The 14873-nt window shown below is 44.9% G+C and overlaps 1 protein-coding gene across 1 annotated transcript in view; it reads right to left on the reverse strand.

Moving 5' to 3' along the window:
* CDH4 (cadherin 4) overlaps positions 1 to 12519 on the reverse strand; it is a 466523-nt gene extending 454004 nt beyond the window's left edge. Inside the window, exons 1-2 of the mRNA XM_040607978.1 lie at positions 12297 to 12519; positions 10079 to 10190 (exon numbers count right to left, since the gene is read on the reverse strand). Of these exons, the coding sequence (XP_040463912.1) occupies positions 10079 to 10190; positions 12297 to 12359 (175 nt within the window). The 5' untranslated portion in view covers positions 12360 to 12519. The remainder of the gene's footprint in view (positions 1 to 10078; positions 10191 to 12296) is intronic.
* Between the last annotated feature and the right edge of the window lie 2354 nt (positions 12520 to 14873).

The raw sequence follows: 14873 nt of genomic DNA on the forward strand, positions 1-14873 counted from the left end.
ACAGTCTGTTCGGAACTGGTTTTGTTCAATGCCGTTATTAACAGAACAGATAAAGGAATGCAGCATATGCTTGCTACATCTGCAAGCAACACGAAAGCGGGATGCAACTGCAACTCTGTTGGAGGTCAAGATTAGAATTCAAAACAATCCTAACAAGTCAGATCAGGCCATTAAAGGAAAAGAAAAAAAATGTAATTCAATAGAAGAGCAAGATAACCCTATTCAGTAGGATTAATCAACTCCACACAGAAAATGACTGGGTAGGTAGCGGTTCTTCAAAAAACGATGTGGGAGGTTATACTGGATCACAAGCAGAACATGAGTCAACAGTGTCATACTGTTAAGAAAAAAAAAAAAAAAAAGCACTCATTACATTAGATAAATCAACTGGAGTATTGCCTGCAAAACAGGCAAAGCAATGCCCCTTGCCTGCTCAGCACTGCAAGATAGGGCTGGCATAGTCAGATCAACTTGAGCCATCAAGCTAGTAGCAAAGATAAGGGCTGAAAGAAGGGAGCCCTGGCACGACACACGGAAAGGGAACAAATGACTGGTTCAGCCTATAGAAACTAAAAAAAAAAAGTTTCAAGTATTTTGGGAGGGAGGGGGAAGCAACAATTGTTCCTTGTGTCTATGATGAGTAAGGCAAATCAAAACAGGTTTAAACTGCATAAAGAGAGCTTTAGCTTAAACACGAAGGGAGGACAGGGAAGTGACACTATATTGGCAGTGGTCCCTACGACTGGATCTTCATGACCACACCGGGCACAAACCTATCACAAAGGAGCTGCTCAAGCCCTGAGGAAGGCACATGCATTAGATACCCTCTGGAGTTACTCCAGCCCTGTTTTTCCATGAGTCCGTGAAACACCATCAGATTGTAATGAGCAGGTCCAGGTAATGCCACCAATAGCTCCCAGTGAAATCAGTGAGACTTCTCAAAAAAAAAATTGTATGGCCAGAAGTACCTACAGGGCAGATAAATATTCAGGGTTAACTTCCACAGTTATCTATTAATCACCACTGACTATATCAGGAACAAACAGCTGATTAAATTGTAACCTTTAAACTAGTCCTGATTTGTACTTTTTCAAGTGTAACAATTTCTTTATGTTCTAGCATCTTCACAGACTCATTTCTTGATGCTTTTACTACATTCATACACCAATAACCTCAATATGCTTTTCCTACTACATGGTGAAGTAACAAATGTTTGTTTCACCAACCTGCCTTTTATGATTCTCTAGACAAGAACAGACAGAGCGAGCTGATACAGAGCTTTGTATGGAACAATTTTTGTGATCTTGACTATTTATCTTTGGAGAATTGCTATATTCACCATTATTTTAAAGATAATTTTGCTTCATATGGATTGGCATTACTACTACACAAATTCAGCATAACAAAATTTTAGACTAAAAGTAATTTTTGTGACTAAACTATGAACTGCTACAAAATTTTGATTTATAATAGGCATAGTAATAGCCTTAATGACTGCAGTGCTTCCGGGTATCAGTAACACACAGAGGTTGGCTCATTTCAAAACAGAAAGGGCATTATTTTCCCCCCCCTCCTTCATGGGTGTCCCATACATATCTTCGGGGTCCCTGGCAGAGCTTCCAACATCCCCACTGTGACCACTACACCGTGGCTGCTATTACCATGCTAATGTTAATAGGCTGTAGCTCATGTGACCCCTCAGAGCGGGAGCTATTGCGCAGCATAACTAGCAGAGTGCTGAATGACTGCCACTGGCTCTCTATTACAGAAGACTCACAAATAGTAAGGAACAGTGGTGGGAAAGTAGCAAGGGCAAAGCAAAAAAAATAATTAAAATTTTGTTTTGGAAGGGAGCAGAAAGCAGGAACCTAAAGCGGCTGACAAAGAGAGACGCTGGAGCCTGGGGTCATGAGGCACGGGGCAGCAGGAGCGGCTGGAAGTCACTGTTTCCAATGAGTGCAGCCCATATGCCAGAACATTTGCCACTTCTCTCTCCCTCTGTGCAACTGCAATTCAAAATTAATAAATAAATTAGGGACAATGAATATAAGCAAGGAAAATCATAAAGCCTGTGGCAAAAAGAAGTGTTGTTCCACCCGAATATTTTTTGTATTGCAGAAAACTTGCTTAGGAAAGATTCTGCAGAAAGAAGCAAAGTAGCCAGTTCTAATGACAAATATTTGGGGAAAACAGAAACTCCATATGTTCTGCTTTTATTCTACTGAAAATACAGAGGAAGCCAAGAGCTTTTTGATTTTAAGTGTAACGTTTCCTTATGCCAGGAGACAAACTATGCCGAAGTTAAGTCTGGACATTAATGGAAGCAAACAGCAGAATGCTGGTCCCTGGTGTTTCAATTATTCTCTCTTTAGAGGTTATGCTTCCAAGAAGTTACAGAAACAGTTTCCCTGTAAGGATTAATTTTTTTTTTGCAGGCTGCTGGAATGTTTTTATTTAAAGCTACGTGGTCTGTATTTGCAGAAGAGCTCAGCTGGTCACTCTGCCTTCCCACCCACCCACCTGCCCCATGTGCCACAGGACCACGGTGCAGGGGGCTGGAGGCACCTCTGAAGAGCCTCTGGCCCAAGCCCCTGCCCAGCACAGGGTCAGCCAGCACTGTGCCCAGCTGGCTTCCCAGTATGGCCAAGGACGGAGACTCCACAACACCTCAGCACCCTCTTACCCTATCTGACAACCCTCACACTCAAAGTTCCCACTTTTAAGTGGAATATCCTGCGTTTCAGTTTGTGCCCGTTTCCTTCTGCCCTTTCTCTGTGCACCACTGAAGAGAGCCTGGCTCCACCGTCTCTGGCCCTGCCCATGAGGTATTTATACATGATGATAAAGTCTCCCCCTGAGACTTGTCTTCTCCAGGCTAAACAATCCTAGCTCTCTCAGCCTCTCCTTTTAGAAATACTAATAAATAAATATTTAAACAAAATATCAAACCCGATATATCACAGCATACTGAGCAGTAAGAAAACCCTCTGATGGCATGGCTGGCCAAGGACACTTCTGCGCTTTACCTGCAAAAACAGCACTGGGGGGGTCATTTCAGCACCAAAAGACAAATTGAATGTAAAGCCAAACGCTCTTCAGAACCTTTGGCTAGTGCACAGAAGGTTTACATACACAAAAATGGGTACCGATCGAGCCCCTCAAGCCAGCATAAATTTCTACTGCAGTGCTCAAGATCAGGGTCCTGGAGAAACCAGTCTCTAGTCACTGGCACAGGTTCATGTCAAAACCACTGTCAAACCATTTGAAACTGGAGTTCCCAGAAGTAAATATAGGACTTTATTTTTCAAACACCACCTTCTGGTCTTAGTTCTTACTATTTCCATTTGTCTAAAAATAAAAAAAAAAGTAGGTTTTATACAGGAATGGCACTAACTGACCATACCAGTAGCCTCAAATCAAACTCCCTTCTTTTCCTATGTTAGCCAAATTCATTCTATTATACAAAAAAAATATTAAGCAGATTTCCAATAAAATCCTATCCTCTGTAGTTCTAATCTCTTCTTGCCCTTCAAATAAGACTTTTAAGTATTATCTATATTACTAAAATATTCTAGGAGCTATGCACCTGGCCCATGCTACAGTCTAAGGACTTCAATAGCTTTAGTCTGCAATGAAATAAGCTACCTCTAGAAAAACATTATACTCATAGAAATTAAGGCAGAAGGAGGCTTGCATGTAAATATCAATGAAATAAAGGTGATAAGAACTGGCATTAGGTTAATGAAAATTAGGAAAAAAAATATTTCACTGCTAGATTAATTGAGATTCATTTACCACATGCAAAAAACCCTAGTATTTCCAGAATGCTTTCAGCATCTGCTCTGTGAGATCAGAGCTCAGGAGCTCTGTCAGCAAGTCAGTTTCTGAACAAAGAATTGACTTTAAAATTAACATTTTCTAACCTTGAAAGACCTAACATTATCAGTTTGGAATTTGGAATTCAAAACAACAGGTACTTCACAATAAATAACAAATTGACACTGCTCCAGACATGGCTTATTTCCTAAAAGCCTAAGCATAAATAAAGAAATGAATAAATTATTCAATAGAAATTGTTGTCTCATTTTCTTCCTTAATATCTGTTTGTTTAGAGTGCCTAATCTGAAGCTGCGTAATTCTTTAATATACAAACCCCTGGAAAAAAAAAAAAAAAAAAAAAAAAGAGAGAAGCTTCAAGTCTGTTGTTGGAGAAGCTGATTTATTCCAATAAAAATCAGTTAGCTCCCCAGAATGCAGAAAAAAGTAATTTTACTTGGGTTTGAGGAATTTGGTTCAAAGCTCTGATCTAGAAAGCAATATATACAGTTATTAAACAGTGTAAGGGGATTAACTCTACAGAGTGTTATTGACTACTCCAGTCTCATTAACTGCAATTTTATTTAGATAAAAATGTCATCTTAAACATCATTTTTGTGTCAGAAGTTAGATCTGAAGAATAACATTAAAAATAAATACGCATCAGCAGTTCCCCAGTCTGCAGCAGCTCTTCCTGGGGTCTCCCCTGGAACTCACGATTGAAATTATGGTTTTGATTTGCAACATGCCCATCAAGAGAAACTGCTTTTAAAAGAAGTTGTCCTGTGGAATGTGAGAAGTGTTTTCTGAGAGGCAGTTTCACTGGAGCATGTACAAGCTTAACACAGAAAGCTGATGTCTGTCTGCCTCTTTTTCCTCCAAGAAAGGAATGAAGAAAGGTTAGGGAAAGAGTTCTGGGTTCCTGGTGGACTTTTGCCTACTTTCAGATTTTATTAGGGAACTGCGAAGCTAATTATGTGTACGATAACTTCAGTAACTGATTTTCATCCAGAATCACAGACCAGAAAATAAAAGCATGAATGGAAAAGTCTGTCTTTTAAACTCGGAGCAGCTCAGAGAAGGCACTGGATATTTCAGCAGGCTGCAGCGGAGCTGCTGTACTGCTACAAGGACCAAGCAAAACCCTCCAGAGGTGCTGAAAAATACCACCAAACTCTAGAACAAATCCCAATACCCATCACGGCCTTCACTTCTGAAAAACATCTATATGACACACCAAAGGGAACTCAGAAGATGGAGGCACAACGGGGTGCACGGGTACCCTGCGGCCACAGGTGGGATGCCTTCGGGATGGAGCATCCTCCCAAGCACGCTCCAGAGGGCAGACCTTGACCTGCAGAAGCCTTTAGGAACCAAACTCCTACCAAAATTAACAGCAGACGGGTATCTATGTATTTTCTGGACTCTAGACACAGGAAAAGTGCAAAGCCAGAAGTACAGACAGGCCGAACACCTCATTAGCCAATTCATGTACCAGGGCCACACAACACTGCAGGCACACGCTCGCTTACAAGGTTACTGTTTGTTACCCCGGGCCATGCTCCTTCCCTCTAGGCACAAACAGGCAAAGCTGTTATCTTTCTGGAGGAACACTAGGTCTCATGCTTTTGCAAGGGTGAAATTTCACGTATGCAGTAGTATTTTGGGGCTGTATGAATATTTTCAAGTAGAGCTCTTAGTACATTTCACAACACACTCCACATGCAATTTCCTACATTACCTTAACCACAAGAACACAGTATATTTACCTCCAAAAGGAGGTACCGTATATAACCCTACAGTTACTATTACATGAATTACCAGCAACCAGACTCAAACATAGTTTTGCAAAGGGTCATTCTCCCCTCACCCTCCCCTTTTATTTTTTTAATTTAAAATTTGCTTCTACATTACTCCATGACATGTTGGCATTTTTTGGTCTACCTGTTGTATATTTTCTAAACAGTATCCACAGCCTTCCAAAGTTTTACAATTTGAGGTGATGAGGGCTGAGAGGTTTTGAAACCTTAGCAGAGAGAACAAAAAGCCCTTGACCATAAGAGAATATTCTACCTCTAAAAAAAACTTAGGAGCAGAGGCCTCCAGTCTAAATTCTTATGAAAAAACAGGTATTTCAATAAAGTTATGTATTTTATTTATATTGAACCAAAAATAACACTAGTAAAAATCCTAGTATGGAAGCAATTACATTTTTATACATTTGAAGCTTGGCTACCTTTGGTTTCGTACACTTGCTTGAAGCAGAACATGCTGGCACTGTTTATTCATCTTCCCATATGAAAATAAACTGTGCTTCCACATGTTTCTACCCAAACGTAACTGCCTACGCAAGTGAAGTTATCCTGCTACATCAGTATAGGCGCTATTTAGGACGGGCAACAGAAACATGAATCACTACAGATGAAGAAGGGGCTGTACATCTCAACTGCCTGTGTTTTCTCCTGGTTGTAAGGACAGCTATATGTTGTATTGTTTAGCTGCATTTCTGAGAGGAGACCTGTTATAACTGGTACTACACTGGAAAAATAACGTATTTAACACCATGATGTCATTCCACCCACTACCAGTTGCCACGGTCTCACAGCATGCCAATAAAACATGAATTTCTAATTTTGAAAAATGTCTTTTTTATTACAATATTCAAAAACTTACAAAAATGGAGAAGAGCATAAACCCACTAACAAGATTATCAGTCCCTCTTAGATCATCTCGCATGTCACTTTCAGCATCCTACTCCTTATTTATCTCCTTCCCCGAGAGGCCACTAGTCATCATCACTCCTATACACCTGAGTTAATACTCAGAGATCAGATCCCCTGAGTCAGTGCTGAACTGTCTTCAGTGCAGTACCTCATGTCCCCACCCCTCAGGACCAGTGCTCTCACCATTTTAAGTTAACATTAATAATTAACAAAGAGAAAAAGATACCGCTGCTGTTAATTGTCCTCCACCATACTGCAGTCTTTGAGATTTTTCCTTAGGCTAAAGAAGAAAACAGTTAAGGATCCTACTTTAAACATTATCATGCATCAGTGATCAAGACTAAGTTCATTATCCTGGAAACAAAAACAAAGACCAAAAAACGTAACAGATTACAGCCCAGTAACTTCTCTTAAGAGATGCAGGGACAGCATTTCTAAGGATGGCACTGGCGCCACAAATCAACTCAGCTAATACCCCACCATCCCGCTACAGCATTGGCAGGGATATGTAATACGTGGTATTTGTGGCACTACTGGGGAATACTATTTTAAGTCTAATTAACATGAAATTTTTAGAATGCAGATGCTTTTCATTTATACATAAAACAAAATGCCGTGACATTTCTCCCATCCATTTATCATAAACAAGTTAATTACTGTGTAACAAATAGCTCCTGCTTGAATCTGTATGTTTTGTGGATGTTAGAGAGCTGACTCAGGCAAATAAGTTGAACCACATAGTAGTAGTTAATAGCTTATGGCATACTTGTAATAAAACAATGACTCTGTAAAAGCTCTTGTTGTCAAATTAAGGCTAAGCTATTTCCATTGGAATAAGTCAATTATAAGCAGTCATTATCTGTTTAACTTGATTCAAACCTAAAATACTATAAGCACTTCCATTTTGATACATTCATAACACTGCATACATTTGAGAGCTGGATATTACAAGCTTAAAAGGGAACGAACTGCTGCGTTTATTGCCACCCAGCTTATCCCCGAACCACGTAACATCTAAACTTGCCAATGCCGGCTGAAGTTCAGCACTACGCTGAGGTCTACACACGACTGGATCTCTGAGGAACAAACCCTCAGGCAGCACAAACTGTCCCAGGACTGCCCACATCTCCTCCCTAAGGAGAAAGCGAGGATTACGGGATTCAAGACTTTACATATGCCTACTGGAAGCCCCCAAGAGCCATCTGAACTCCGTATACGCTTCCCCCCCTCCAGTTCCATGAAAGCACTAACAGGTGAATTCCCGTCTACTTTTTCTTTAGGCAAACAGTCCCATTTGGCCTGAAGATGAATTACTGAATACTGATGAATAAGATGGTGGTAGCTGGCAGCAAAGCTTTGCGTGGTAAGATGGTGTGAAACAGTACATATGTCAATCTATCAAACATGATAATGTAAGCAATCTGAACTCATTTTTGGTCTGAACTATTGTACAATACTTCACCCAGATGGAAGAAAGAGATAAACATTTTATGCTTCAGACATAGCAAGTGTTAGGAAGTAAAATTAAACCTAAACTGGAAAACTACCAATTTTACATGCCAGAGTATATATAAAGAACAACACAAGCACGAGGAAGAATTTTCTCCCCCGTTACTGTACAGATTATTAAGATATATTTATTTCCTATGATAAACAGCAGCATGTATTTGACTACAGATTAAAAGCTGTAAAGATGGTAGTTTCCTTATTAGCAAACATAGCATTTGCACTTTTTTTTTCCCCCCTTCCTTCTTCAGTTGACAAAATGCTTACAAATCATGTAACTCATGACAATGTTATCAGGACATGAATCTTACAAGTGGTGCATGCAAACATAATATCCCAAGGGCCAGTTCAGCCCTAAATCATAGAATCTTGGAATCGTTTATTTGCCATGACTAACGCAAAACTACAATTGGCCCTTAAAGGATAAAATTAAATAGAAATACATTTTCATTCAAATCAACTTGACAGCCTACCTAAATATAATTTCATGTTTAAAAAATACCAGTTAAAACTGAAATGAAGTGACAGCCACTGTGCTGTCTTCTAAGTCACTGCCAGCTAACTCCTCTAAACAGACCTTCTGCTCCATCCCTATTGTCCACCTATATAAAAACACAGCACAATTTATCAAGCACTAACCTGCAAAAAAGGCTCCTCCTAGCAAATATATTGATGACATGACTTTCTACAGTGTTTGGAGGACATTGTTTATCAAACAATTTCCGAAGCTAAAAAGCATGAAATCGACTGGGTATACAGGCTGGCCTGTAAAGCCTTACAGTGTATGTGTCTGGGGAAAAAACTGCTACAAAATATAAATAAACAATCTAAATCAAATATAAATAAACAATTGGTACTTGGTCTCTTCATGTGTAGCTATATTCTTGGGCTTGTCTATTTCAAACCGCTGTTTGGTTATCTTTCAAGCTAAAAATAAACTCCCCAACTTCTACTAATTGATGCCAGGCAGTCAAGAGAATTCCTGAACAGCAAAACTAAGACAACTGGGCTCAGAAACAAAACTGATTGCCAACTCATGTAGAGAAAAAATGTCCAGTCCTGGATTCTGCGGAAGCCAGAAAGAACACTGACAACTCTCCCTCTCTTCTGAGAAAAATCGAAGTAAGGGAGCAGGCGTTCACTCTGGAGGAAGACCGAAATCCCAGCTTTCTGGCAGAGACATGCATGTGAGTAAACATACTCAGGAAAAAGTAGCAAAGGGTTTATAAACCCTTGAGTAGAGCATCACGTCACAACGTGCTCCCCAACTTACACAACATGCTATGTTTTTAGAACTGCTGCGGCGTCCACCGATCATTAGTGATTTAACTCAAGGGGAGAGCCAGGGGGTGGAGGATTTTGATTTTCAAAAATTCTCTTTGGAGCAAAACAATGGCTTTTCTGCATCATGCAAATATAAAGTTTAATTATTTTTTACTTGAAAGGGAGACAGATCAATGCGCAGGATAATCTATTGTTACTTGGATTACGAAGATGTCTTAGAGTTTACAATCACAAGAGTAGTTATAATCCTGCAATTACTATAAAGCTAATTGGTAGTTTCTTTTTGCATGTGTTTTCATGTTGTCAGTGGGGCAGTAATGAAAATGAATGCCACATTTGTGAACAGAATGTCTGTAGGCTTGTTTACCACATTTCCAACAACAACGTCTGCTTTATCATGCATTTCAAAGCAGAGATAATTTAAGGAACTTTGAATTTCATACATAAAAATACTTTCTAAAATATCAAATCTAGGGTTCCTTCAGATGAGGTAGGAGTGGGAGACTTAAAAGTGAAGTGATGACCTCACATACTATAGGCAAACAATCCACCTGAAGCAGACAGCACGCGGACTTCGAGTGATTCATCTGTATTCAAAACTGCACTCAGGTAAACCACTTAGTGTTTCATCCTCCTACAAACATAATTCTACAGTCAATTTTACCATCAAACCCAGCATCTTTAAGCCTCCTTTCACCTCCTGAAAATACAGTTATTGCAGAACCTATTAAGCTTTTTATTCCACTTACCTTTGAGTAACTTCTGCCCTTCCATGATGTTTTGGGAAACGAATGCTGTGTAGTCATCTTCTGAAAAGCCAGGCTTGCATGTGGGTCTAACTGTAAGATCCCCATTGTGTGCCTGCAAAAACAAAACAAGGATAACACACACCATGACTTTCGTCATTTGGGAAAGTGTTTTGCACCCAATGACTAGGTGTTCAGGCATGGGCAAACCTCAACAGTAAAGCAGCATGCAAGCAGAAACTGCTTGTGCTGTATCTGTTGGAGTGGATCCATACTGTAGCTGCAAAAATAAAACGGGCCAGCAAATAGTTGCCTGACTACAAGAGCGCATTGTTTGTAGGAAGGCTGGGATACTGGGCACTGTCAGAAGAGGGGAGGAAACAAAGAGCAGCAATTCATCAAGGCCTGATGTTGCAACATCCAAACCCGAGGTTTGCTATTGAGAAACCAGGCAAGCCCCAGGACTGAAGGGGGGGAAACACCCCAGCTCACTGCAGCCTCAGGAGCCTCTGACCAGCTAAGTCCCCTTCCCTCCCCTCCACCCAGCAGAAGCCTCCGAGGCTCTGCCTGCTGCTGCCTCTGCAACCCCCCCAGGCTCTACACGTGCCAGGGGCAAGGAGGGGATGCCAGCTAAAAAAATCTAACAATGCCACTGACTAGCACAGCCCCATGCACAACCTGCCAGGATCCCGGGGGGGAAGCATCCAGCTACACACTCAGCTGCAACTTTGGACTGCGCAGTGGGGAACCAGCCCCGGCCACCGGGACAGGTTAGTCCAGTCACAGCAGCCCAGGCACCTTGGGAGGGGGTACACATTCCCCAGCAAGGAAGGTCTCAGACCCCAACTTCAACCAGCTCACTGACAGCACGTAAGCCAGTGATTTATGCCTAACAAGTGCCAGGTGATATATGCACAAACAAGTGCTGGCGGGATTTCTAACGCTCCCGGGCTGTCAGCAGGGCTAGGCAGAGCATCACTTAGCAATGCAGGCTGCACCTCAGATGCCTCCAGTCCCAGCAGCGCAAGCTGAAGCCAGGGGACCAGAGAGTCACTTCCCCGAGAAAACGCAACTCGAGACATGCACTTGCCTCCCCGGGGAGAGGAGCCCCGCTCCCCCGGGGTTCCCGAAACTCTCCCGCACACAGATGATGCTGCATTACAGAGAGTGGCAGGAGGGATGAGGAACTAAGGGTCCTTTCGGATAAGCTTAGTAAGCAGAAAGCCAGCCAACGTACTCGGCTAAAAATCACGCTCAGGAGACTGATGCCAGCTACTGCATGGGAAGCGCAAGGAAGCAGCGGCTCTGTGGACTCTGACCGTTGCTGGCAAGACGTTGCCATTAAGGAAACATTTCAAAGGGTCTTACTGAAGATAATAGGCTTTAAATCTGAAACCACCCAATTATGATGATGGTGCTTGCTAGACGAGAGCGCATCAGGGCTATTTCTGCGCACCCACCGGCCCCCCAAGGGCTGGGACTTGGGACATCTTCACAGATTCAACTTGGCACAGGGGATTCAGGCAGAAAAATAAGCGGCTCTTGTTTCAGCAACCAGTCCAGCAGGGAATACAGCAGCCGCCCCGCTCGCACCGTAACACTGCAGCCACGCGTTCCGGCATTTGTTGATGTTCTGCGGATCATTCCCAAATTCGAGGGGGGGGGACCCTAAAAACCCCGAACTTTTCAGACCACAAGCCCCCAGCAGGGCTCAGGCCCACTCGCTGTGTTGACGGGCTGGTAAAAATAAAAGTTGAAGGCGCCGCGGCGGCGGAGGGGCGGCTGGCGCGGAGCGGGCAGCGCTGCGCGACCGCGCTGGGGCGCGGGGCTCCGCGGGGGCGGCACCGCCGCCGGGACGCGCCGCTGCCCCCGAAGTTCGCCCGCCGAGGCGCACCGGGGAGGGCAAGTTTCGTCGGCACCGCTGAGGCACGGGATTCAGAGGGAACGATACCGCTAAAAAATAATAATTAAAAACTACAGTGATGATTTAAAAAAAAGGGGGAAAGGGGGGGAGGTGGAACCGGCGGGGAGCTGCGGGTGCCGCTCACGCACCCTCGCCCACCCCGCCCGCGCGGAGCGGCTTCGCGCCCCGACCCCGAAGTTGCCGCGGCTGCCGTGCCCGCAGGCGGCGGGCGCGGAGCGGCTGCGCAACCCCCGCGGGGCGCGGAGCCCGGCGGTGCCGCCCGCCCGCCCGCCCGGCTCCCCGGGGCGCACCACTTACCGCCGCCGCCGAGCCCCAGACGGGAAGGAGCAGCACCAGCAGCACCCGTGAGCCGGTCCTCATCGCCCCGGCGGCGCCCGCCCGCCGAGCCGGGGCCGTGGCGGGGGCGGTGGCGGAGGCGGGGGCCGTGGCGGTGCGGCTGGGCGCCCCGCGCTGCGCAGTGCCGGGGCCGGGGGGTCGCTGCCGCCCCGCTCCCGCCGCCGCCGCTCGCTGCCCGCTCTGGGCTGCAGGTGAAGCGCCCGCCGCGCGCCGCCGCTAGGCCCCGCCCCCCGGCCCCGCGGCGCGCGGGCACGCGCCGCCTTAAAGCGACAGGCACCGCCCCGCCGCGCCGGTTGAGGCGGCGGGGGTCGGCGGCGGCGGAGCCTCGTTCGGCGCCCTGCGGACTCCGCCGGGGGTGGCGGGGCGCGGAGGTCCCGCGGGGAGGCGCGGCTGCCCTGCCCAGAGAACAAACTTGCCTGTCCGAAGGCGATAAAACTAACGCGTTCAGCATATCCAGCGGAGAGGGGCGCCCACTGAGGGACAAGTGGCGGTGCTCTGAGGGAAAAAGTAGCACATCCAGGGGAAAAGTAATATATCCAGTGGGGAGATGTACCTAGTGGGGAAAAATCTAACGTGTCCAGGTGAAAAATAAGTGTCTCCAGTGAGGAAAAACTAGTGTGTCCGAAGGGAAGACGTACATCCAGGGGATGATGAGCATTCCCAGTGAGGAACGCACAGCCCAGGCTGTGAGGGAAAGGCAGCGTGTGGGGGACTAGGGTGTCTACAGGACAAATGAATAAATCGGGGATCTAAAAAGCAACATGTCCCGATAGGAAAAACTGGGATACCTGAAAGAGAAAGAAGTGACACCAAAGAAGCGGGAGCCCCGCGGCGCGGCAGCCCCGCCGCCCCTCAGCGGCGGGGGCGGGAAGGGCCGGGCTGCGGCGGGCAGGGCTGGGCCACCGGGCCCCGGGCCCCGGTAGCCACAGCGGGGGAGGGCGCAGCGGGAGCCGCCCCGAGGGCCGGGTGTTTGGGGTGCGCGGCCGTCCCGGGATCAGGTGTAAGCCGGGTGGTGGCTGAGGTGGCGCCTCAGCCGCGGGCGGGAGCCAGCGCCCGCTCGGCCCTTCCCTGAGCGGGGCGCGACCCGCCGGGCCTGGACCCGTCCCCGCCAGGAGCGGGTAACGCCAACTCCGCTAAACCGGGGGTCTACCGGGGTAAAAATAAAGGCAGAGCAAAACAGGGCCACAAAGCAAAACTTCGGTTTAGTTTTCGCACAAAACTGCAAGTGGCAAGCAGCGGTTACCAGTGCTGAGTGTGGCTGCTGCTCTTTGCCTACAGCGCGACCAAATGCTGATCCAGATAGGATCCTTTTCCTTTCTGAATGCAGCTCAACGCCACAAACAGGAGTTCTCTGGCATGTATGTTTTGTGCATATAAATCCAACAACGATTTGCATAAATAGATGCATACTCTCTGATATACGTGCAAAATCAGACATTGCAGCTGAAAAATCTGGCCATTAAACTATTCCGTTAGATTCACACATTTCCGAAAGAATGAGACACATAAATCCACTGACGGCATCTTTTGCTATTCAATAGGTTTAATAGCATTGTGTTAACACCTAGAGATGTTAGCTAAGAACTGAGACCTCATTGTATTAAGCTCTGTAGACACAAATAATGAAAAGATTGTTCCTACCCTACCAATTTACAGACTTAGTGGACTATGGGGTTTATTTTGTTTTTAAACAACTATTTCTGAGTTTGTTACACAACACCAAATAAATCCTATCATTGTATTGAATTTAGTGTACACCGTTTCTTATGAAGCGCTTTCACAAAGGCAGAAATAATCAAGTGACGCTAACACAGCAAGAATAAAACCACCTATGTAGATATGAAATCGAAATTTGTCCCTGTTATTTTTATCCTAAATTTCAAAGTTTGAAGTAGGTTGTTCCAGGTTGAAGGGCAGCTGCAGTTGTTGCTATGTCAGTAAAACTACAGGTACTCTGGAGACGTTGGGGATATTTTGGATTTGTGCAACTACAGTGCGGATATTTCCTTGTGAATACCTATGGCCAGTTATTTTGACTCTTGCTGGACTACAGCTGTTGCTATGCATGTGCTCGCTCTGTTTGATAACTTTGTTAATATGACAAGTTGTACAAGTATTGTCAAAATAAGTCTGACACCACAACAGATTGTGAAGAAAAGGCAGAGCAGTAGTGAAAAAAAATAGAATTCTTCAACATGTTTACAGTTGATTTCTAATCTGATGGCAAATTGATTTTTTTCCCAAACTAGTTTGCCATCCCTCTTTTCTAAGCGATGGTAACTGACTCTGTACTTGGGGAACAAGTCTGTAAATGGAGTGAGCATGCTTTCCCGTTATGTTTCTGGGAACACTGGCCTATGGGAGACACCAGGTACCTTCCCAAACCAAGGTGTTTCCAGAAGAATCAGATGACAGTACAAATCCAGTCTTTAGACAGCGGAAATCACTGGTTTATATGTGTGGTTGTTTTCAATCTACCATTTTCCTTCAGCTCTTGGCACTGATTAATTTTGGAAGGAATGAGTTTTGATAACTGAT

The sequence above is a fragment of the Falco naumanni genome, chromosome 10 (genome assembly GCF_017639655.2).
Source record: "Falco naumanni isolate bFalNau1 chromosome 10, bFalNau1.pat, whole genome shotgun sequence".
Lineage (NCBI taxonomy): Eukaryota > Metazoa > Chordata > Aves > Falconiformes > Falconidae > Falco > Falco naumanni.